General features: G+C 30.1%; 1 protein-coding gene across 18 annotated transcripts in view; it reads right to left on the minus strand.

Moving 5' to 3' along the window:
- The window catches only part of LOC123273186 (TLD domain-containing protein 2), a 106,004-nt gene that overhangs the window by 36,362 nt on the left and 46,786 nt on the right, over positions 1-22,856 (minus strand). For 12 of the 18 annotated variants that reach the window (XM_044740491.1, XM_044740490.1, XM_044740487.1 and 9 more), the window contains 2 exons: positions 5,820-5,891; positions 5,451-5,557 (listed from right to left, as the gene is read on the minus strand). In XM_044740491.1, coding sequence (XP_044596426.1) covers positions 5,451-5,557; positions 5,820-5,891 — 179 coding nt within the window. The remainder of the gene's footprint in view (positions 1-5,450; positions 5,558-5,819; positions 5,892-22,856) is intronic. The other 6 variants (XM_044740496.1, XM_044740495.1, XM_044740489.1 and 3 more) reach the window with 1 other exon arrangement.

The following is a 22,856-nucleotide window of genomic DNA, read 5'->3' on the forward strand; positions in this document are numbered from 1 at the left end:
ATTAGCAAAGATGTAAAAAAATTTATCTGACTAGTTTTTTATCTAAAAAATATTGAAATTTTCTATTAATTTGATTTTAGTATCAATAATTTGTATTTTTAACTTCCCACTAAGAAAATTGAAAATTTTCAAAAATCGGGAAGTTATTGGTTTTACCTCGTTTTGCGAAAATTGAGTTTTCATCACATCTCGACGTTTTAAGGTCACAGGAAGCTTCCCTGACTATTCCCGCGATGGTGTCCGTGCGGCTGTATGTGTGTGTGTGTGTGTATGTATGTATGTATGTAAACCTCTTATAACTTTTTAACGGCTCGGCCGATCAGATCGAAATAGGTGGCGATCTAAAGAGTATCGTTGCCATTAAATTTCGTGAATTTGAATCGATTCGGTTCGCTAGATTTTGAGAAATCTCAAAAATAAAATTTTCAAAAAATCGTTTTTTTGGAATAACTTCTAAACGGCTTCATCGATCAATTCCAAAAACTAATCAACTAAGAACGTGAAAATCAGTTGATTGGTTCATGAGTTATCGTCGAAAAAATTCGGAAAAAGTGAATTTTTCAAATTTCTCTAAGATTTTCGGTTCGATCAGATTGTGTTCAGAATTATATCATAGATTCTGAAAATCTGCATGGATTACTGCCAACCACGTGAAAATCGATTCATTTATTCAGAAATTATTGCAGTTTAAAAATTAAAAAATTACTGTTTTATTAAACTTCTATCAGACTTTTGAGCTCGAAGAGCTCAAAAGCTTAGAACAGTTTACTCTATGAGCTTAGAGAGCTCAAAATAACATATAAATTATATTTTTGAGCTCTAAAAGCTCAAAAACGTCACACAGTAAAAAATTTTGCGTCATTGCGTCAAAAATTATGTGTTAAAAATTTTTGTGTTAAATATTTAACACTTTTATGTGTAAATTTAACATTAATTGTGTTAAATTAACACAGAAAAATGTTAAATTAACACAAAAAAGTGTAAAATATTTAACATAAAAATTTTTAACACAAAATTTTTTGACGCAATATAAAATTTTACTGTGCATAATTGCAATTTTAAGAGCTTATTTATGGAATTATTGGGAAGTTGCAGGAATGGCCTTCAGGGTCAACCGTTTTCCAGATTTTTTTTCTTAAAATATAAAAAAAAATTAAATTAGACATGTATGTAGCATGTTAATTTTTTATACCTTTACTAATGTATTATAAATAAAATTAATTTATTTATAAATAATAATAAATATAGAAATGTTAAAAGAAGCGACGCTTTAGCTTCAATCGTCAATTAACGAGATAAAAATTTTATAAATATACTGGAACTCATATCAAGTGAGTCTTACCATTACTAGTCAACTGTTATAAATGTGATGACGTGATTGTTTGAAGAGTGAAACTCACATATCACATTAGACACAATGTATGAACTCTTAGTCGTTATCTTCTATAGGATATACTCTCCCGAGTCAAAATTAAAAAAATGATTTGAGCCTATTGAGCCTCTTTTCTTTTGTTGTTGGGTTTGCATGGAAATTTAAAACTGTATTTTCACCATCGGCCTAAAAATAGGCTGTTGAGGTCGAAATCACAGGTTAAAACTGTATTTTGAGCCTAAAGAGCCTACCTCGAGGGTCTGTAAGTTGTTTCCATCTTTTTATTTTTTAGAACATATAATATTTTTATAATAGCAAAAATTTTATAATTAAAATACTGGACAGAAAATTTTTAACTTTTATCGTTGCAAAAAATTTTTTAAGTGTAGAGTTGAAATAAAAATTATGACTATTGTAATTAATGTTGCAACAATTGATCAATAATCCATAAAATATACGGACAGTAATAAGCAATAACATCTCAACTTAAACTTTTTCTAATGTTTATCGTTAACATATTCGGGTTTATATATGGGGCATTTCATGCCAAATCGACCACTCTTGACCTCGACGATTTTCGATTTCCTGGAATTTTTGTATCTTTCTCTACCCTACTGAAAACAATTTTAAAAATTTTTTCAAAATTTTTACCAACCAAAAAGTTACGAGTTATTTAAAGAAAAATATGTTTTTTTTGTTAAATAACCATAACTTTTGAAAATTGACTTATTGGGATTTTTCTTTTTTAATTTTTGTTTTAAAATGTACTTTTAGAAAAAAAATTAAAATAATAATTTGGATTCATATTCTAGGTTTTTTAACTTTTGGAAAAAACGAAAATTTGGGGATGATGCTCAGTTTTGATTTCCGATTTATTTTTTATAAAAACCAGTATTTTTGCGAATTTCCTAAAATTTTCAGAGTGGCATTTTTTCTTTCTATTGTCTTTTAGAAATGAAAAAAAAATGTTTTTCAATGTTTGTTTTTCGTTATACCACTGAAAATTTTTCAGCAGACTTAGAAAACTTCAAAATCCGAGAAAAAAAAATTTTAAATGACAATCATCGATAAGATGGATTATTTTTTTTTTTTTCAAAACTATAGTCTGATAGTGAGAAAATACTCAAATTCTCCTGAATTTAGGATATGTAAATTATTTAAACGTGTAAAAAAATGAAATCACATTCCATTCAAGTCTACTGTTTATAAATCATTCAACAAAAATATTTTTTGCTGTGTAAATGAAAATAATTTCAAACAAATTTTGTTTGAAATTAATTGCCTCAAAATTTTTGAAAGTTCATGCGTTGCTCCAAAATGGATCAAACAACAATTTCATTTTTTTGTTGTTGCATGAAGTTTTGGAAAAAAAATGCAAAAAAAAAAATTGAATACTTTTTTTAATTTTTGATCTAACTTCATTGAAAAATAATAATCAAATCTTTTCGATGATTGTTATTTTTAGTTTTTGTTTTTATTTTTTTTTCTCGGATTTTGAAGTTTTCTAAATCTGCTGAAAAATTTTTAGTGCTACAACAAAAAACAAACATTTAAAAAAAAATTTTTTTTTTCATTTCTAAAAAAAAATAGTAAGAAAAAAAATGCCACTCTTAAAATTTCAGGAAATTCGCAGAAAATGCTGAAATATTTTATAAAAAAAAAATCGAAAATCAAAAATGGCATTTATCCCGAAATTTTCGTTTTTTTTCCGAAAGTTTAAAAAAAAACGTTGAATATGGATCCAAATTATTATTTTTATTTTTTTTCTAAAAAGTACATTTAAAAACAAAAATTTTCAAAAAAAAACATCCCAATAAGTCAATTTTCAAAAAAGTTATGGTTATTTAACAAAAAAAAAAAACATATTTTTCTTTAAATAACTTGTAACTTTTTTTTGTTTGGGTAAGAAAATTTGAAAAAATTTTGAAAATTATTTTCAATAGGGTAGAGAAAGATACAAAAATTTCAGAAAAATCGTCACCATATTAATTTAGTTTATGAGAATGATAAGATGTAAATCAACTCATCGGTCGTACGGTGTAGGGGTTAGTTATCGGTCTGGCAAGCGCGTGGCTCGGGTTCGAATCTCGGTTAGAACGGATTTTCATGTTATTTCTATAATTAGCGAATGTTAGGTTTAAATTAAGAGTCACACAGTCTGAATTTGCGATAGCTCTACAATATAAATAAAATATAGATATGACATTGGCAAAATCCTTTTTTTATCATTTTTTTATCAAATGGCATGCGCTGGACATAGCATGCCGCTAACAGCAGCCATTTTTATCTGAATCCATTCCCCTTTCCTTTCTTTCCCCTCGCCTACATCGTATTATTATATTAACCAATAAGGATCTTTTTTACGGTAGAGATGTAGGCTCAGTAGGCTCAATTTATGGTTCTAAAACGGTGATTTCAGCCTAACTTTGGTAAAAGCGGACAAATATACCACTTGTAGGCTGGAATTACAGTTCTGATATACGCGTCATAATAGTCGAAAAAATCTAAAACCATAATTTCAGCCTATAACTCCTCGAGTAGGTTGTGGAGGCTCAAAATATATTTTTAATTTTGACTCGGGCTGTCTGGTATTATATGGAATTCTGATATTTATTCGACTGCGCTTAGATTCATTGCGTACATACAGAGTCTTGATCTGTCGAGTGAGTTTAGCGGAATTTATTGTGATGCATAAAAGTCATTTCTGTTTTAAATATGTTTGACTTTGAAAAAGTAAGTCAATGCGATGCAATTGAGGAGGTTAAGGTCGCGAATGAGTGAAGAAACTAGAGCTCAGATGCATCTTTTTTCTTTGCATCGTTAAAATTCGAAATATTTTTCATACTTTAACAGATATCTTTAAGATAAATTTTTTTTTAATTAAAAGATCTAGAAAATTTTTTAAGGAGGTTCCGTGAAAAATCATTTTTCTTACAATATTCTTCAATTTTTGAATACGCATACTTTTAAGTGTCCTCTATACGAATAAATTTTTTTTTAATAATCCTTGCGGTGCTAATTTTCGAAATATTAGCAATTAAGGGGGAATACCACTGTGACGATCGAAAAAAAGAGGTGATTTTCGGGAATTTTTTTGACAGAGAAAATAAAGGAATTTGGGGATCGGATTTTTTTTATTTTATTAAGGGTACTTTAAAGATTATTACTCTAAATTTTGATTAAAAAATATTTGATTATTACAAAGTTATTAACAATTTCGTAGAGCACTAGAAAAAATTTCCCCCTCCATGGTCGGTTCGATAACTCAAAAACGGATCATCTGAAAATAAAAACCTAAATTGCTTTTTAATCAGTAAGGATGTAGTTATCGTCACACGTACGTAATTTTGAAAATTTTAATTTAAAAAAAAATGGCGACTGATGGAAAATTTTCTCACTATTCTTACTGTTTTTTTTTTTTTTTGTTTTAATCCGGCTAAAAAAAATCTTTAAAATAAAAATTTTCCAAATTCCGTACGTGCGACGATAACTACATCCTTACTGATTAAAAAGCAATTAGCGTTTTTATTTTCAGATGATCCGTTTTTGAGTTATCGAACCGACCATGGAGGGGGAAATTTTTTCTAGTGCTCTACGAAATTGTTAATAACTTTGTAATAATTAAATATTTTTTATTTACCCAAATTCCTTTATTTACCCTTTAAAAAAAGTTCCCGAAAATCAACTCTTTTTTTCGATCGTCACATTGGTGTTCCTCCTTAAAAATCGTACATCTAACATGTATTTCCTATCCTGACCGTAGTTAGAGTGAACAATTTATTGAATAACAACCATACTTTTTTTTTTTTAGGATTTTTTTGAAAAACTGAGAATATTTAATTGAAGTTATAACAAGTATTTTTTATCAAAAATGAAATAAACGAGCAGTATTCATTTTTTTATAAAAAATGTTTGAAGTTAGCGACTATCGATATTTTACGTAAGTGGAAGTAAGTGAGCGATAGTCTGTAAAGAGAGGTAGCACTAGCGCATGAGAAAGAAACCAATAGCCATAATCTATTGGTGTATTTTTCTTGCCGTAGAACCTCCTTAAAATGAAATTATTAAAAATTCTTACCTCTGGATAGTTTATCCACAGACTCAAAGCGACTTTCAACTTTGCTGCGAAGTGATTCCAAGTCGTATGGCGTCGTGAATCCATGATCCACACTGCGGCTCTTACTCCTGGTAAAACAATTAAACTCAATTAATTAAGTAAACTCACCAATTCTTAATTTAACAATTAATAACTTATTGTCAGTTTCTCATAATTTAAACTCAACAATTTTACTCTTAATTAAATGTTTTCTTTACAAATAATTATAATTATAATTTAATATGATGATAGTTGGAAAAGTTTTTAAAAATATAACTACGCTAATTATGAAAAGCTGGTTTTTTTTACATGAAAGCATCTCTGAATAAAGCTTAGCTGTTTAATACGCACCGAAAGAAGGACTTTGCTAGATTCTCAGTTGATCTTGTCAGCGTAACATCTTGCTGCGACATGCGACGTGACCTGGCTCGGCGGCAAACAAAATGAAAATAAAACAAAATAAGGGTGAGTTCATGCAAACTACGTGCCAAGAATAATAAATTACAAATCATAAATCATAAATGATAAATAAATTAATAATCTGGTAAGTTGCTCCGTAAATAAATCTAAAAGTTTGCTTACTCTAACTACACCGGCACACAAAAAAAAAAGTTGTCTGTACTTGGGACGCGCCACATATATTCCCATGTAATTTGACCCGCTGAACCCGAATTTGAGGTCCGTTTGGCCCCTACACCCTAGGATTTTGAGAAAACTGTAAAAACCGAAAAAGGACGGGAAAATTGGGGGTTTTGGTGATTTAAAAGGTTTTTTGGATTCTAACTATGCATGATTTTCATGTATTTCGATCTGCTTTATACTTATCTGAAGTGTACTCAGACCAGCAGCCATTAAAAGTCTAAGTAAATCCCGAAAACCCATGAAAATTGCGAAAAAAACAAAAATTCCCAATATTGTGATAAAAAAATGTATTGAGCTAAATATATGATGATTTTCATGTAGGTTTATCGACGACATATAAATCTCCAACTTTTATAACTCAGACGTCTCGAAAACATCAAACAAATGTGCAAAAACCCCGAAAATTGGAAAAAATCAAATGTAATATAATAAAAATCGAGTTATTATTCAAAATAAATAAAAAATCATATCATTCGATCTGTGGTGCATAAAAAAGTATTTCGTCTTAAGACTTAAAAAATTAATTTTTTCGGAAAATATCATCAAAACCCTTTGGATTTGAATTTTAATTCGTTCTCCGCTTATATCTCACCCTTTTATCTTCAAACGTCCTGCATAAAGGGTTTCTCTTTCGTTTCCTCTCTTCTTCGGGTAAATCTCTCTTCAGAGTCCAACAATGATCTACCATCATATTGACATCCACTCATGTTTTGATGGAATGTTTCTTCTCTTTCTTCACTGAAATTACCAAGATTTTCAGGAAAGTGTGAAAGATGAGATTGTAAATAGTGCAATTTTGTATTCACATTCCCTAAAAATTTCGAGATACTTCCTTAAAACTTCCCCAAGCTGCTCTCTCAATCTTGTGCATCTCATACTCAAGATTAGCATCCTGGAATTGAGTCCGAATTTGGGGTACATAAAAAATTCCTTCTTTCAATTTATTGTCACTTATAGCTGGAAATTTTTCGTCCAAGTACTTAACACAGTTGCCATTTTTATCGAGAGCTTTGACAAAATGCTTCATAAGGTCAAGCTTGATATAAAGTGGTGGCAGCAAGTACTTGTAAGGATTAATGAGAGATTCTCGCATAACGTTGTGAGAACCATGATTCAAATTCTTTCTTGTTGGCCGTTCTTTTCTACTGTAGGGAATTTTCCGATCGTGACTATCCTACAAACATACAAGAAGGGATATATTGTGAACCAGATTGTTGGCTTAACTAGTGTAGCAATTTTCAGATCACCACAAACTTTTCAATGATTTTTGGTCAAATGAGCTACTGGAGTCGGTGCTTTGAGACTTCGCTTAGACAAAGCAATGAAAAACTTTCACTCCTCGTCCTGAAAGTGTTCGGCTTTAACTCATCAATCAAACTTCTTACATCTGAACAGTCCACTAATGAATTTTCGCCGTTTTAAAAATGTTATCAGACATTTTTTTCCCTATCACGATAAAAATAAGCTGTTGTATTTTTAGTTAATAAATTTTTTTTCTTTAAGCTGATGTTTCAGGGTTTTCACTTCTAGGAACTTTTTGGGCTCAGAATCGATTTCTTGCTTAAATGCTTGTGCCTGTAACCAGGGCACCTCCACGTGGTGACGGCGGGCAACAGGACCGTCTGGCATAGTCCCTGGGTTAACGGCTTGAATGCCGTCATGGCAGGCACAAGTAATAAGTGTTTTACGATGCAGGGACCCGGAATCCCAGTATCGGCGTCTGGTCAGAGTGAGAAAGCAGGCTCGCAGGCGTCGTCATCAAGTGACTGCAGCTCTTCATTAGTGGGTGACTTGGCTTCTGAAGCGTTTAATATGACAAGAAGTGTCTCTCACATATGTAACAAAAACTCCAATTGCTTCTGTTACATATGTGGAGAATTTGAAGTAACGAAAAGTCGTAGATCTTTTTCAAACAAATTGGAAAATGTCTACGAAACCTGCTTCGGTATCCAGATTACGAACTGGGAAGCAACTTGGGTACCACATTCACTTTGCAATCGGTGTCACACGATGCTTACTCGTTGGGAGCAGACGAAAAGTAAACAGTGCTTGAAATTTTCAAAACCTGTGATTTGGTCTGCACCAACGAGTCAAAAAACTGCTATTTTTGCACGACGGAAGTTTCAGGTTTTTCTTCGACAACCAAACATAAAATTCAATATGCCAACGTAACATCAGTTGTGCCAGCAGAAAAAGTTTTGAATGTCGAAGAACCTGCAGCTCCTGAACCAGTGAATGAACATGAAGAGATGGAAGTTGAAGATAACTTTGAAGAAATCGATCCTGAACCCGAAGAGATCCATTCTGAGGATGAAGAATACATCCCGAGTGGTGTTCCTAGAAGTAAAGACCCTGAAGTCTTCGATCAACTTGAATTGAATGACCTTGTACGAGACTTAGGACTATCTAAGGTAAAAGCTGAACATTTAGCCTCAGCTTTAAGGAAAAAATTTATTAGCTAAAAATACAACAGCTTATTTTTATCGTGATAGGGAAAAGAGTTCCGGAAGTATTTTACAAAAGACAGCGAAAATTCATTTGTGTACTGTTCAGATGTAAAAGGACTGATCGATGAGTTGAAGCCAAACACTTACAAAGACGAAGAATGGAGGCTTTTTTATTGACTCCTCTAGGCGAAGTCTTAAAGCTGTGCTTCTTCATAATGGAAACTTATTGGCACCGATTCCAGTAGCTCATTCGACTAAACTAAAGGAGACTTATGACAATTTACAGGTTGTATTAGATAAAATAAACTATTCAGAACATCAATGGAAGGTTTGTGGTGATCTGAAAATTGCAACAATATTGTTAGGCCAACAATCAGGGTTCACAAAGTACCCCTGCTTCTTATGTTTGTGGGATAGCCGAGACCGAAAGAATCATTACATTCAAAAAGAATGGCCAACAAGAACAAATTTGAATCCTGGTTCTCACAATGTTACGCGACAATCTCTAATTGATCCTTCCAAGTACTTGCTGCCCCCACTTCATATCAAGCTTGGCCTTATGAAGCAATTTGTCAAAGCTCTGGATAAAGATGGAAACTGTTTTAAGTACTTGGGCGAAAAATTTCCAGCTATAAGTGACGCTAAATTAAAAGAAGGAATTTTTGATGGACCCCAAATTCGGACTCTATTCCAGGATGCTAATCTTGAATATGAGATGAACGAGATTGAGAGAGCAGCTTGGGGAAGTTTTAAGGAAGTATCACAGCAATTTTTAGGGAATACGAAAAGTGATAACTACGCAACTTTAGTTGACGAGTTGTTATACAACTATAATACTTTAGGTTGCTTAATGAATACAAAATTGCACTATTTACATTCTCATCTTTCACACTTTCCTGAAAATCTTGGTGATTTTAGTGAAGAGCAAGGTGAGAGATTCCATCAAGACATTAGTGTGATGGAAAAACGATATCAAGGAACGTGGGATGTAAATATGATGGCAGATCATTGTTGGACTCTGAAGAGAGATTTACCCGAAGAAGAGAGGAAACGAAAGAGAAACCCTTTATGCAGGACGTTTGAAGATAAAAGGGTGAGATATAAGCGGAGAACGAATTAAAATTCAAATCCAAAGGGTTTTGATGATATTTTCCGAAAAAATTAATTTTTTTTAAGTCTTAGGACGAAATACTTTTTTTTTATGCACCACAGATCGAATGATATGATTTTTTTATTTATTTTGAATAATAACTCGATTTTTATTATATTACATTTGATTTTTTTCCAATTTTCGGGGTTTTTTGCACATTTGTTTGATGTTTTCGAGACGTCTGAGTTATAAAAGTTGGAGATTTATATGTCGTCGATAAACCTACATGAAAATCATCATATATTTAGCTCAATACATTTTTTTTTATCACAATATTGGGAATTTTTGTTTTTTTTCGCAATTTTCATGGGTTTTTCGGGATTTACTTAGACTTTTAATGGCTGCTGGTCTGAGTACACTTCAGATAAGTATAAAGCAGATCGAAATACATGAAAATCATGCATAGTTAGAATCTAAAAAATTTTTCAATCACCAAAACCCCCAATTTTCCCGTTTTTTCGGTTTTTACAGTTTTCTCAAAATCCTAGGGTGTAGGGGCCAAACGGACCTCAAATTCGGGTTCAGCGGGTCAAATTACATGGGAATATATGTGGCGCGTCCCAAGTACAGACAACTTTTTTTTTGTGTGCCGGTGTTATGCATGCCAAAATTTTGTGAGCAAGCTTTTGTACTCAATAATAGTGCATATAAATAGTATAATTAAGAATAAAATTAATTAATTAGTATTTTACATGTTTTTCTTAAATTTCTGCCCGAGTCGAAATTTAGAGCGTCCTAAGGTAGGACTCCGGTCGGACCTCTGGGCTCTATTCTAAGTCGGATCTATTCTCATGTTAAATTAAGTCCGACTTTAGACCCCAAAGTGGTACAAATTTCCGTTTTTTCACGGAAAAAAAAATTTCGTTCTGGTAACCTAACTCTAGAGTTACCACAACTATACACAGTTTACTATTCGTTGTAGAGTTACAGTAACATGTTATTTAGTTCTGATAACTCAATGTTGTTGAGCTCTTAAAGCTCTACGGGATTGTTCTCAGAGCAAAACGGTATAGTTGAGAGCGCCCTACGTTGCGCAGTAGTGGAGTACGCTGACATATTTCATAACCTTCTACAATGACAAGCAGAATTATTTTGTTACTCATCCATATTATTAAAAGTATATGAGGACAATTACGTTTCCAGTTTATTTATTTAAGGAAATATTATTATTTTATTTCTATTATAATACTATTCTTATTTGTCATATACAATTATTGTTGGCAATATAAATTCGTTCTGTCGCATTTATTTATTAAATTATCAATGCTAAATCGTAAAAAAAATTACTAAGCAGACTGCCAAAAATTTGTTATAGTCTTAGAACGATCCTGTAGAGTTGTGAGAGGTAAATAACGTTTAGCTCTCAGAGCTCAACGATGTAGAGTTAGCCAGAAGAAATAAATTAAATACGCCCTAACAAAGATTCGAACACACGACCTTACAGACGCGAAGCGGATGCTTAACCGATTACGCTACTACGAACGATCGTACGTAGATTAATTTTGTTTGAATATGAATTATTGACTGTATTGAAATATAGGTGACAAGTTAGAAATGTTGTCAATCATCGTTACTACTATACTAGTAAAGCTACGTACTATAATTAATTAAATTCAAAAGAATTTTTTTTAACTTCCCGCTAAGAAAATTGAAAATTTTCGAAAATCGGGAAGTTAAAAATATTTCGTAAAAATTGAAATAAGTATTTATTAATTTTTACAAAATCTAAATGTACCTTTTCGGCTTTTTAAAATGTTTAAAGAATTTTCAAAAATTTTTAAACATTTTAAAAAGCTGTAAAAAATTTTAAATAAGATTTTAAAATATTTTCTTAAATTTTAAAGAGCTTTAAAGAATTTAAAAAAATTTTCCGTAATTATATAGAAGTGGGACTCAGGTTTTTTTAAATTATGAAATCACTATGAAAAATTGTTTTCAACCAAATGATTTATTTTTTTTTCTTAAATTTCATCGAAAATGGAATAATTTAAAAAAAAATGAAATTAATATTTTTGGAAATTTTTTTTTTAATTGTTTAGTTTTTAATGCGTAACAAGATACAAAGTTCAAATTCAACGAAATTTTAGTGTTTGACCATCAAATTCTTGATCAAAAGTCAAAATTTTTATTTTTTACTTTCAAATGCAATTACTTTAGCTTAAGGGATGATTTTGAACTAAAGTTAAATTTTTATCATAAATCCGCCGCGTAGATAAACAATTTGAAGAAAAAAAAATTCCGAAAAATATTAATTTTTCGATTTTTTATGCTCAAAAAACATGCGAGCCCCACTTCTATATAATTACTAAATTTTCAACATTTTAAAAAGCTTTAAAGAATTTTACAAAATATTTTTCAAAATCTCTTTACTTTCAAGTATAACGTTGTAAGTTTTGCATACAACTATCGCAGCAGGATCATGAGTGTTGTATAATATTCATTAGTAATTGGTTTATGGACTGGATCGCCTATACTAAAAAATAAAAAAATTATTAATATTATTAAAATTAATAATATTAATTTGAAAATAAATTTTTTTTTTTCAATGACGAATTTTCATATGTAATTTCTAAAAATTTTAAGTACGTCTCTGGAAAAATATAAGCAATAAATTTATTCGCTAATATACCTCTGAGAGCTGTCAGTTTGAAAATACGAATTTTCATTAATTAACGGGTACAAATCTTAATAAATAAATAAATTAATTTCGATTGATTAGCTTCTTCTTTACGACCCAACTTAAAAAAATTCTCTCGTATATGTTGTCTAAATAAAAAAAAATTAATTAACAAGTTCACTGATAGATAAATAAATGGTAAAAATAATGATTTCAATTCTGTATCGGACTTCGGGGTTTAAAATCGGACCTCTCGATTAAAAGTCGGACCTGTAGGTCCAATGTCGGTGCTATTCGGACTACTGGGCTCTAAATGGCCTCTAAAAGAAAGGAAAAATTTTTAAGGTAATTCAATAAATTAATTAAAAAAAATTATTTTTCAGTGTGAAGACATGCGAAAAATGTAATTTATATGTACAAAAAAATTAGATTCCAGTATCTCAGTTTATCAACTGGTTAAGATTAATGCAATGTAAATTACACGTCAGTTAAAAGAGTGTTCATTAAAGTCATTGATCCTGGGTCGGAGTTCTTGGCGCTCTATTTAATATCTCCATTTTCAGGATCAACGAATATAGTATAACTCGTAAAAGTAAAGGACACAAGTTTAGTTACACACTCGCAATTTGTATGTAAATCAGTTGCTGGAAAAGTTTCATGCATACGAATGTCTCACATGGTTCACTGTCCATGCTAATATCGAATAGTCGGGTCAGTCTCGCTTCTCATTTTATTAAAACCTTACTAATCCTTTTTTTAATGTAAGTTTAGTTCTGTTGTTACTTTTGAACTATCAACGGGTGTTTTTAATTGGTAGGTTCAAAATTTTTTTTTTTACTTATGGGATTGTCTGCAAAATTACGCTCTTTGATGAAGAATATACTTATAGAAAAATTTTGTATAATTTTATAAATATTTTCTAACAAATGATTTTTTAAAAGAAACTTTTCGAAGTATTTATAATGAAAAAAACTTCTTGAATTAATTTCAACAAGTAAATTTATTAATCTCCGAGAAATTTTTTTATTAAATTGTTTATAAAAATATAATAAAATATTTACAAAATTAAAAGTCTTCTTGATGGATGATTAATATTTAATACAATCGATTTTAAAGTCTATAAGAAAAAAAAAAAATAAGAAAAGAAAATTCTAGGTCTCTAATATTTTTATAAATAAATTTAACGACTAATAAAAAAGATAAACAAATTAAAAATCTTTAAAAGCTAAAATAAAATAAAAAACGTTTAGATATTAATGTCAAAATAAAAAATTACTAGAAAGATATAATGTGGGTTTAATATAGACTCATCATTAATCATAATAAATATAATATTCGGTGTAAAATAATGTATAATGCGTATTTGTTGGTTTCTAAGCGATGTGTGACGTTATTTAATAAGTAATGACGGTTTTTGATTATGAAATGAAACTTGAAATCATGGTCGTTAGAGATTTTCGGAAAGAGGTTTTCCTTGAGCTGTCTTGATTAATATTGAAAGTAACAATTTAAAATTCAAAACTATAGTTCTTTATTAAATATTATATTTATTCTCGAGGATGGCTATTTATATTTTCAGCTTTATAAGTCTACTTTTTGCTGATATTATTATTTAATATTATATTAAATAATATATTGTAGAAATATAAATATAAAATAAAAGAGCATTGCGTAATATTCAAATACTCCTATTGAATCGAATGTGTCAATGAACTCGGGATGGAATGAAGTTGAATTAAATAAATTACCTACTCTCTCAATTTATTACTTTTTTAAGCAACTGACGACTGAATTCTCCGTATATAAACAATATATAAATTAACCAGAGCGATAAACAAAAAATATTCCATTTCGAATTAGATGGCCTTGTAATGGAGAAGAACGAATTTTGAAATTTTCGGCTCCTTTCTCTCGGTCTAATTCTGATGCCTTCAAAGAAGATATTGTTATTTTTTTATAATATAAATTTGCAGTGAATAAATTATTTATACACGGAAAAAAAGGAATTGATCTTATTTCTATGTACACTGATAGAAGGATTTATTTGTATTAAATAATATTTGTTAATAGTTAATAAATCATTTATTAAAGACCACTTTTTAGTATCAAACAAATATTTCTTAGTATTTAAAATGATTTGTTTGTATTTAATAAATCTGATATTCATTTATTAAATATTAATAAATCTTTTTAAATACTAAGAAATATTTGTTAAGGACTAAAAAGTGGGCTCTAATAAATGATTTGTTAAATATTAACAACTATTTTTAACTATAAACAAATCCTTCTATCAGTGTAGAATGGTAGGTAACCACTATACTATGTTACATAGTAATGGAAATTTTTAAGAGAACCCTGTGTAAATTTGTTGATAAAAATCTAAGAAATTGTGATAAAAATATGAACAATCACTCATTCGATGCGGAATTAAATTCTGAAAATAATGTCGTTTTTTTATTTTTTTGATAAAAATTTCAATTTGTTATTAACAAAAAACAAACAAGATAAAAAATCTCAGTTTATCGTAAAAAAACTGAATAACTATAGGTGATATCAAAGATCGAAAAAAAAATCCTTAAAGAGGAAATTTCCGAAAAAAAGTCACGACTCCCGCAGCTCTATACACGGAAAAAAGTACACTGTAGTAAGTAATAGTCGATTTATAATAAGTAATGATCAGCTGCTAAAAATTACCATTTCAAACAGTAAAATCAAGATTTTACTAATCATTTTATATTTATAATTTAAATGCTACAATTTATACTTTACATGGAAGAAAATACTATTTCAAACAGTAATATTCGTTATGTGAATGTCGAAAATGTTAAAGTATAATAATTAAGAATTTTGACTTTGATATTTATTATTTCGTACCTAAAAAATGATCGCATGATATGTAAAAAATATAAAATACAGTTACTAAATTTCAAATACAAGCAACGTTAATATTTACAAAGTAAAGTGGTAAATTTTAAACGCAACGCGAAAAATGAAACTATAATTTTTGACTTGCTTGGACTGGTAAAATATATATTTTAAGAGTAAAATTTTTACTGTTTCAAATGTCAAATTCTCCTAGATTGAAACCCCCTTCTCCTCACCTGAGTTCCCCTTCTTCTCATAGAATGGGATATATATTGAAACGGCAATTTTTTTTACTGTTTGAAACTGTAATTTTTTAAGATGACAGAATCGTTATTCACTATAGTGACAGCTACTAATCATTTATTTTCAATATTAAATTATAAATTGTGGTTTTTACACTTTCTACATTAAGTTCTGTAATATTTATATTTTTGCTATCCCGATGTCCGCTGTACTGTTTGAAACTATAAAAATTAACCGGAATCCGAGTGAATTTTACAGTTTACTTTTTTCCGTGTAGCTTCGAAAACAATAATTTTCATTTAATATTGAAAATAGGGTTATTTTCTCTCCGTGTAGTCAATAATTTGAGTCAATGATTTTCAAATTTTGACAGTCTAATTCTGTGTGAAGGATTACAGACACCGAAAAATTGATAAGGACCTTTTTTTGTAGAGAATTTAATTTTCTACAAGCATTTCATTTTCATATCTTCGATATTTTAGTCAAAATGGCAATTTAAATTTCTATGACTCCATTTTTGATTTTAAAGTTCAAATTCTGAGAAAAGGATCAGAAATATGAAAAAAGTGATTAGGATTTTTTTTTGTAGAGATTTTAATTCCCTACAAAAAAGGTCTCTTATGATTTTTCCATATTCTCAATATTTAACCCAGAATAAGCAATTGAAATATTGCGACACAAAATGAAATTTCCAAAATTTGATATCGATCCTTATCAGAAAGCAAACCCGTTATCGCTTCCAGGTGCTAATAAGGAAGTCGACGTGACACGATTAAGTAAATAAACATCACAGATGTCGCAACGAAGTGATAAAATTACGTAAAATATCTGCACATTCCAATGTGGTGCAACGTCTACACCAAACAGCAGCAACAATACCAACAATAATAATAAAGTAACTAAACTAACAACAGCGTAAGCCGAGACAAACAGTTTCGTATTTCATAGGACTAGAATAACTGAAGGCGACTGTTTGTTATTTTTAATGTTCCACAAGAATTAATTGGCCTATTAAAATTCTAAATGAGATTCTACACGACGGTCGATGGGCCGCATTATCCGGGCGTGTGTGTATCTATGACACTAGACATTAAAAGCTCTATACCCGGTGTCGAGAACGAGGATAGCCCGTATATTCTGGGCTTTAGGGTCACCATTTCGCCATTTCGCTCCTTACTTCAGATTACACGACTAGACTCCGTTCATGGCTAAACATTTAAACCCAATACCGTCTACAGCCTAAACCTCTCTCATTTAACTTCGTTACAGCTCCACTTTCATTTTGTGCTATACCCTCTGATTTCTCCTCCGTCCACCCCCACAGTGAATTAATCCATAATTTTTACGTCAATATTATTCCTTTACTCTTAATTTATAGAGGGGCTAAATTCAATATAATCTTCAAAAGTTTTGATTAGAACTAGAAATTAAAAACTTCTAAAACTGCATTATTTCTATGATATCAGTTTTGAATTAAAAGTTCAAATTTTGGAGAAAGGAACAGAGATCTGGCTAAACTGATAAAGGCCTTATTTTAAAAATTAATTTTTCTAACAAAAATAAAGTGATTTTTTCATATCTTGAATAATTAAGCCAGAATTAAAATTGTAAAGTTTAAAAATCAGAGATCGTCTTTATGGCTTAGTTTTTCAGCTTCAGGTTCAAATTCCGGTGAAAAGAAGAGATAATGCAAAATTGATAAGGTCTTTTTTGTAGATTTTTTATATCTTCAATATTTAATCCAGAATTAGCAATTCTATCTTTAAATAATCTTTGATTATAGATCTTGAAATTTCAAAGACTAATTTTTGGTTTCAAGATTTAAATTCTGAAGAAAAAATGAGCATATATAAATTCTTTTGTAACCAAAAGACTCACTCCAGGCTCTGGTGTCAATTTAAACGTAGCATTTTTATCCATAACGAAATGGGAGAATAAATTTGTCGAGTAAATTTGATATTCGACATCAGGATGACATAAGGGTGTGTTGGGTGACAAAATTGGATATTTTGTCATCTAGAAGCGACGATCTGCAAAGATAAAAGTGGAACAAAGAAGATCCAAGATTGAAGATTGAGGAAAAAACGGAAACCAAGAGCTCACTTTATTATATATTATCCTTGGAAGAGAAGATAGCAGCGAAAATCCACCAGCTGGAGAGAGAGAGAGAGCAGATAAAAGCGTGCAGTTAAGTGCAACAGGGCGGTATGCCAGGTTTTGATACTCCACTTTTGTGCTCTCACTCAATACAATTTAAGTCACCTCCATCGTTATATTAGTTTTCTCGTTTGTACAAAGCCCGAACACTCAATTCACCTCGTTTTATTTCAGATTTCGAGTATGATGTTCCGTTGAGTGCAGCTCAAATGTAACAGTGTTTTTGGTTGGCATGATCGTCTCCAACAGGTGACATGCAATCGCTAAAAAATAACGGACCGTCCAGAAATAGGAGCACTTCTCTTTTCTGCTTTCGCAACTGCTGCTGTTTATTGTAATTTTATTACAACGGTAAATCTTTTGTTAAATTTTGGAACATCATAAAAGTATTCCCGGCGGTTGAAGAAAGGAAACAGTTTGATGGCCGATAAAAGAGCTCGATTTTTCGTGAATTATTACCAGCCGCGTTTGCGGTTGGATATTGATATTTATATTTATATTTAATTGCATTGTTGTACAGAGAAAAATAAAACGTGTTTGTATACTGTGCCAGCTCTTGGGGGTTCGCTATAAATATCCACTGTGACTCATTTACACTCTGTTGTTCCTCGTTCATCATTCGGCAGGGTCGATGCTCGTACCAATTATGTACACATCAATGAAATAAATATAAACTTATTCAGGCATTATTCATTGTTGTTTTTCATTCGCCGACGGTGTTTAGATATCGAGTAGCGAATGTTTTGAACAAGGTTCGCTTGTTTTGCTCCAGATACGCTTGGAGGGAAATTTTGGTCGTCATTAATAAAAAAATTTTATTTTATAATTAAAATTTCTTTAAACATTTCAAATTTACTAATTTTTTAAACATATGGGTCATTCCACCAAGTAAGAACATTTTTGCGGGGCGACCCTCGCGGATTATGTTTAAAATTTATGGAGGTGTTCTCTATAATAAGAAATAAGTTCCATACAAGTTTCAGCCCTTAATATGCAGCGGTTCTGGAGTTATGATTTTTTGAAATTTTGAAAAAAATTTTTTTTTAACTTTTTTATTAATTTTTCTGATGAGGAAAACTTTTTTATTAAAATCCACGAAAAATCTTATCTTGTGGGAAAAATTCTCAGCTTTTGAATGACAATATCCATTTTATCATAAACACATCAGAAGACCCTTTAAAATCCAATTAAAGTGGAAAAATTTATTTTTCTCGGTATGCGGTGCAAGGTACATCTAATTTGACTTTTTTTTTTTCTGAAAGATCAGAGTTTTTTACACAAAATATATGGTTTTCACGATATGCATATTTTTTGTTCAATCACAATTAAATTAAACGTTATATCCGCTAAGTGTTATACGATTATTCGGGAGAGTAAAATAATTTTCTGTTAAATATTTAAAATTTCAAACTGCTCGTTAAAAAATTGAGTTTATACGATGTAGATGGCGCTCACAACTACGATTCCATTTTCTTATTTAGGATGTAATTTTCTAAAATTTGCGAGAAATACTGATTGGATTATGGAAACTCAACCAATTTATAAAAATTTATTGAATAAATTGGTTTGTAATAATCCAACGGAATCGTGCTTCTTCAGAAGTTGTAATAGATGTCCAAACAATGAAGAAATCATTAATTACTTTCATGCATCGTTTAAAGAATCTGATGTAAATGAAATTGAATATAAAATGTGGACATCAACCGATCGATGTACCATTGTAAACGTTATTTCAGATTCCGATGACTTTATTGATTCTGATGCCTTAGCGACGCAACTTGAGAAACTTTTAAAACATGATTTTATAGTGAAAATACAAAGTCGGTTTTTCTCTAATGCGAAATTAAATTTGAAGAGTGGCGAATTAGCGGTAGTTTTTGACTTTGCGGAAAACTGCGTTTGTTGTGCAGAAAGCTGCCAGAATGGTGGTTTATTAAAACGAAAATGATACTATTAAGCATTTAGGCTTAGTTGGTATCTCAGATTGCCTTAAACATGACACAGTTTTGATTTATTTATTTCAAGAACAAGTGATTTCTTTTTTAAGAGAAAAATTGAGCTGTTATTGAAAGGATTTTTTACTTCTCAGATGGAGCACCTCAGCAATTTAAAAATAAAAAAAAATTTACTAATTTATGTTATCATTATGCTGACTATAGAATCATCGCTGAGTGGCATTTTTTTGCGACTGCCCATGGTAAAGGACCATGCGACGGGCTTGCAGGTTCAGTAAAACGACATGCTGCTAGAACTTCATTACAAATGGAAAATTAAAAACATATACTGACACCACAAGATTTGCATTCTTGGGCAATCAAGAATTTTGCGGGCGTTGATTTTACTTTCATAACGAATGATGATTATTTAGACAAAAAAAAATGTGTTAGACGTACGATATTCTTCATCAAAAACGGTAAAGGGTACACAGACATTGCACACTTTTACCGATAAATGATAAAATTGGATATGCTTTTATTAAAACTGTATCAACATCTGAAAAAAGTTAAAAAAAAAAAGTATTTTAATTATAAAGATTTTACGTTTAATTTAATTATGATTGAACAAAAAATATGCATGTTGTGAAAACCATATATTTTGTGTAAAAAACTCTGATCTTTCAGAAAAAAAAAGTCAAATTAGATGTACCTTGCACCGCACACCGAGAAAAATCAATTTTTCCACTTTAATTGGATTTTAAAGGGTCTTCTGATGTGTTTATGATAAAATGTATATTTTCATTCAAAAGCTGAGAATTTTTTCCACAAGATAAGATTTTTCGTGGATTTTAATAAAAAAGTTTTCCTCATCAGAAAAATTAATAAAAAAGTTAAAAAAAATTTTTTTTCAAAATTTCAAAAAATCATAACTCCAGAACCGTTGCATATTAAGGGCTGAAACTTGTAGGGAACTTATTTCTTATTATAGAGAACACCTCCATAAATTTTAAACATAATCCGCGAGGGTCGCCCCGTAAAAATGTTCTTATTTGGTGGAGTGACCCATATATTAATAAAAAAAATTTAACTTGTGTCAGGAGAAAAAATTTTGAACTAAGTAAAATTTTTTTAAGTCGAAAAAAAATTTTTTTTCCTCAATATATGTTTTCAAAATTAGTAAATTTGTAATGTCTAAAGAAATTTTGATTAAATAAAATTTATTTAAACCTAACAAAAAATTCTTGGTTAAAAATTTTTTTTTATTCAATTAAAATTAATTTTTTTATTAATTTAAGAAAAATTTCTATTAGAATTTTAAATTGTCTTCTGTAAATTATTTTTTTTTAATTTTGAAGAAAATTCAAATTTAGAAGCGTCAAAAATTCTTTAAAACATTTAAAAATTCCAACTCGAAAAAATTGAAGGATTGCATAACATTAATCAAATGAAGGCGTTGGAAGGCGCGACTATTATACAAGAGCGTTAATTTCCTGTCTTTTGATGACTAGCGTGCCCTGAAGCCTCAATTGCAATCTCGGATTCGACTCAACGACTGCTTAGTCTGATTCCGGTGGGTTTAGATTAATTTTAGCAGCTCACCTGATAAGTGATCAATGATACGACGTTAAAAACAATAATTAACGCTCGAATATGCTTTTGAAGTGTGAATTTATATTGAGCGTAAATAAGCAATGGCCCGGGTGCGCTAAAGAGCATATAATAACATACATCGAGAAGATCTGTGTGCACTTAAATCGTTGCATGAATGAGGATTTCGATTTCGCATTGATGCCGAGTGCGAGACCGGTATACCATTCGTGAATCGAACGAATTGATGCCAAACGTTTCGCGCGAGTGATTGCTGTCGAGTTTATCAAGCTTATGTGAATGTGCATATGTATGATGTACATTTATGTACGTATGTATGCATATATATGTGGGTGAGTGTGTAAGTATGCCAGGTATGGGTTGGTATTGTGGGAGACGGAAAGCATTGAGTGAATTCCATGCAACCAAACGCTTTTACCTGCAGCCATGGGATTTAATATCGAAACAAAACGCAATCGGGATTCGCTTTGGCTAAATATACGACACTTACTGCAAGCTCTACGAATGTTATTGTTATAATTATTTTTGACTGATCACTTTCCATTTTTACTATTTTTGATATTCTAATAAGAGGGAAGAAGGTATCAAAAAATTGATAATAACTTTTTTTTATAGAGAATTTAACTTTCTATAGAAAAAGTTTTTATAATTTTTTTGTATTTTCAATATTTAACCCAAAATTTTTATTTTAAACTTTCCAAAAATACACAGAAAGAAAAATTTCTTGACTGGAGAACAAAATTCTTGGCTCAAGAAAATTTTCGAGTGCCTGAAGGAAAACCGAAGTTGTGTTGGCCGAAATAAAAATTTTTCTTGAAATTCTATTCTTGGTGGAAGTAATTTTTTCTTAGTTCAAATTATCATAAATACTTGATAAAATAAATTTTTATATTTGATGAAGATTTTTAGAAACTTTAGGGAAGCAGCGTCACCTACTTCAGCTGAGAAAAAAATGTTCTCACCTTGAGAAAATTTTTCTCTTGAATATTTGATACCCATTTTATAATATTTTAGCGTACAATTATACATATTGAATGAAAAAAAATGATTCAATATTATTTGATCTTCCCATTTGACAAGTTAATCAATAAAAATATTAATGAAAATTTACTTCTATCGAGATATTTAATTTTTTGGAGCAAGAGAGAAATTTTCTCGAGACAAGAAAATTAACTTCTATCAAGAACTAAATTTTTTGGAGCAAGAGGCTGAATTTTTTCAAAACAAAAAAATTTTCTTGACTTAAATAAATTTTCTTGGATCAAGATACGTATTTCTTAAAGCAAGAGAGTTAATTTTGTTGGAATAAGTGAAATTTCTTGTGGCAAAAAAAAAATTTTTTTTCGCCCAAGAAAATAATTAGGAAGAAAAATATTTTCTTAGCTCAAGTGAACCTTTTTTTCTGTGTACGAAATATTTCTATCACTTGATTTTTTAATTAAAATTTTAAATTTTTGAAAAAGCAAAAGAGATAGGGCAAATTGATGAGGACCTTTTCGGTAGAACATTAAATTTCCTAAAAAAAAGATTTCTTATAATTTTTTGGTATTTCTAATATTTGACCCAGAATTTCAATTAAAAAATTATCTTTTATAAAAATAGTGTCAACTTTGTATTCGAAATAAAAAATGTAAAACGTAAATATCCAAGCAAATGATCGATTACAATTACATGCGAAAATTACTTCCTGTTATCCTTATCCTGTAGAGAATAAAATGTTTA

The sequence above is a fragment of the Cotesia glomerata genome, linkage group LG10 (genome assembly GCF_020080835.1).
Source record: "Cotesia glomerata isolate CgM1 linkage group LG10, MPM_Cglom_v2.3, whole genome shotgun sequence".
NCBI lineage: Eukaryota > Metazoa > Arthropoda > Insecta > Hymenoptera > Braconidae > Cotesia > Cotesia glomerata.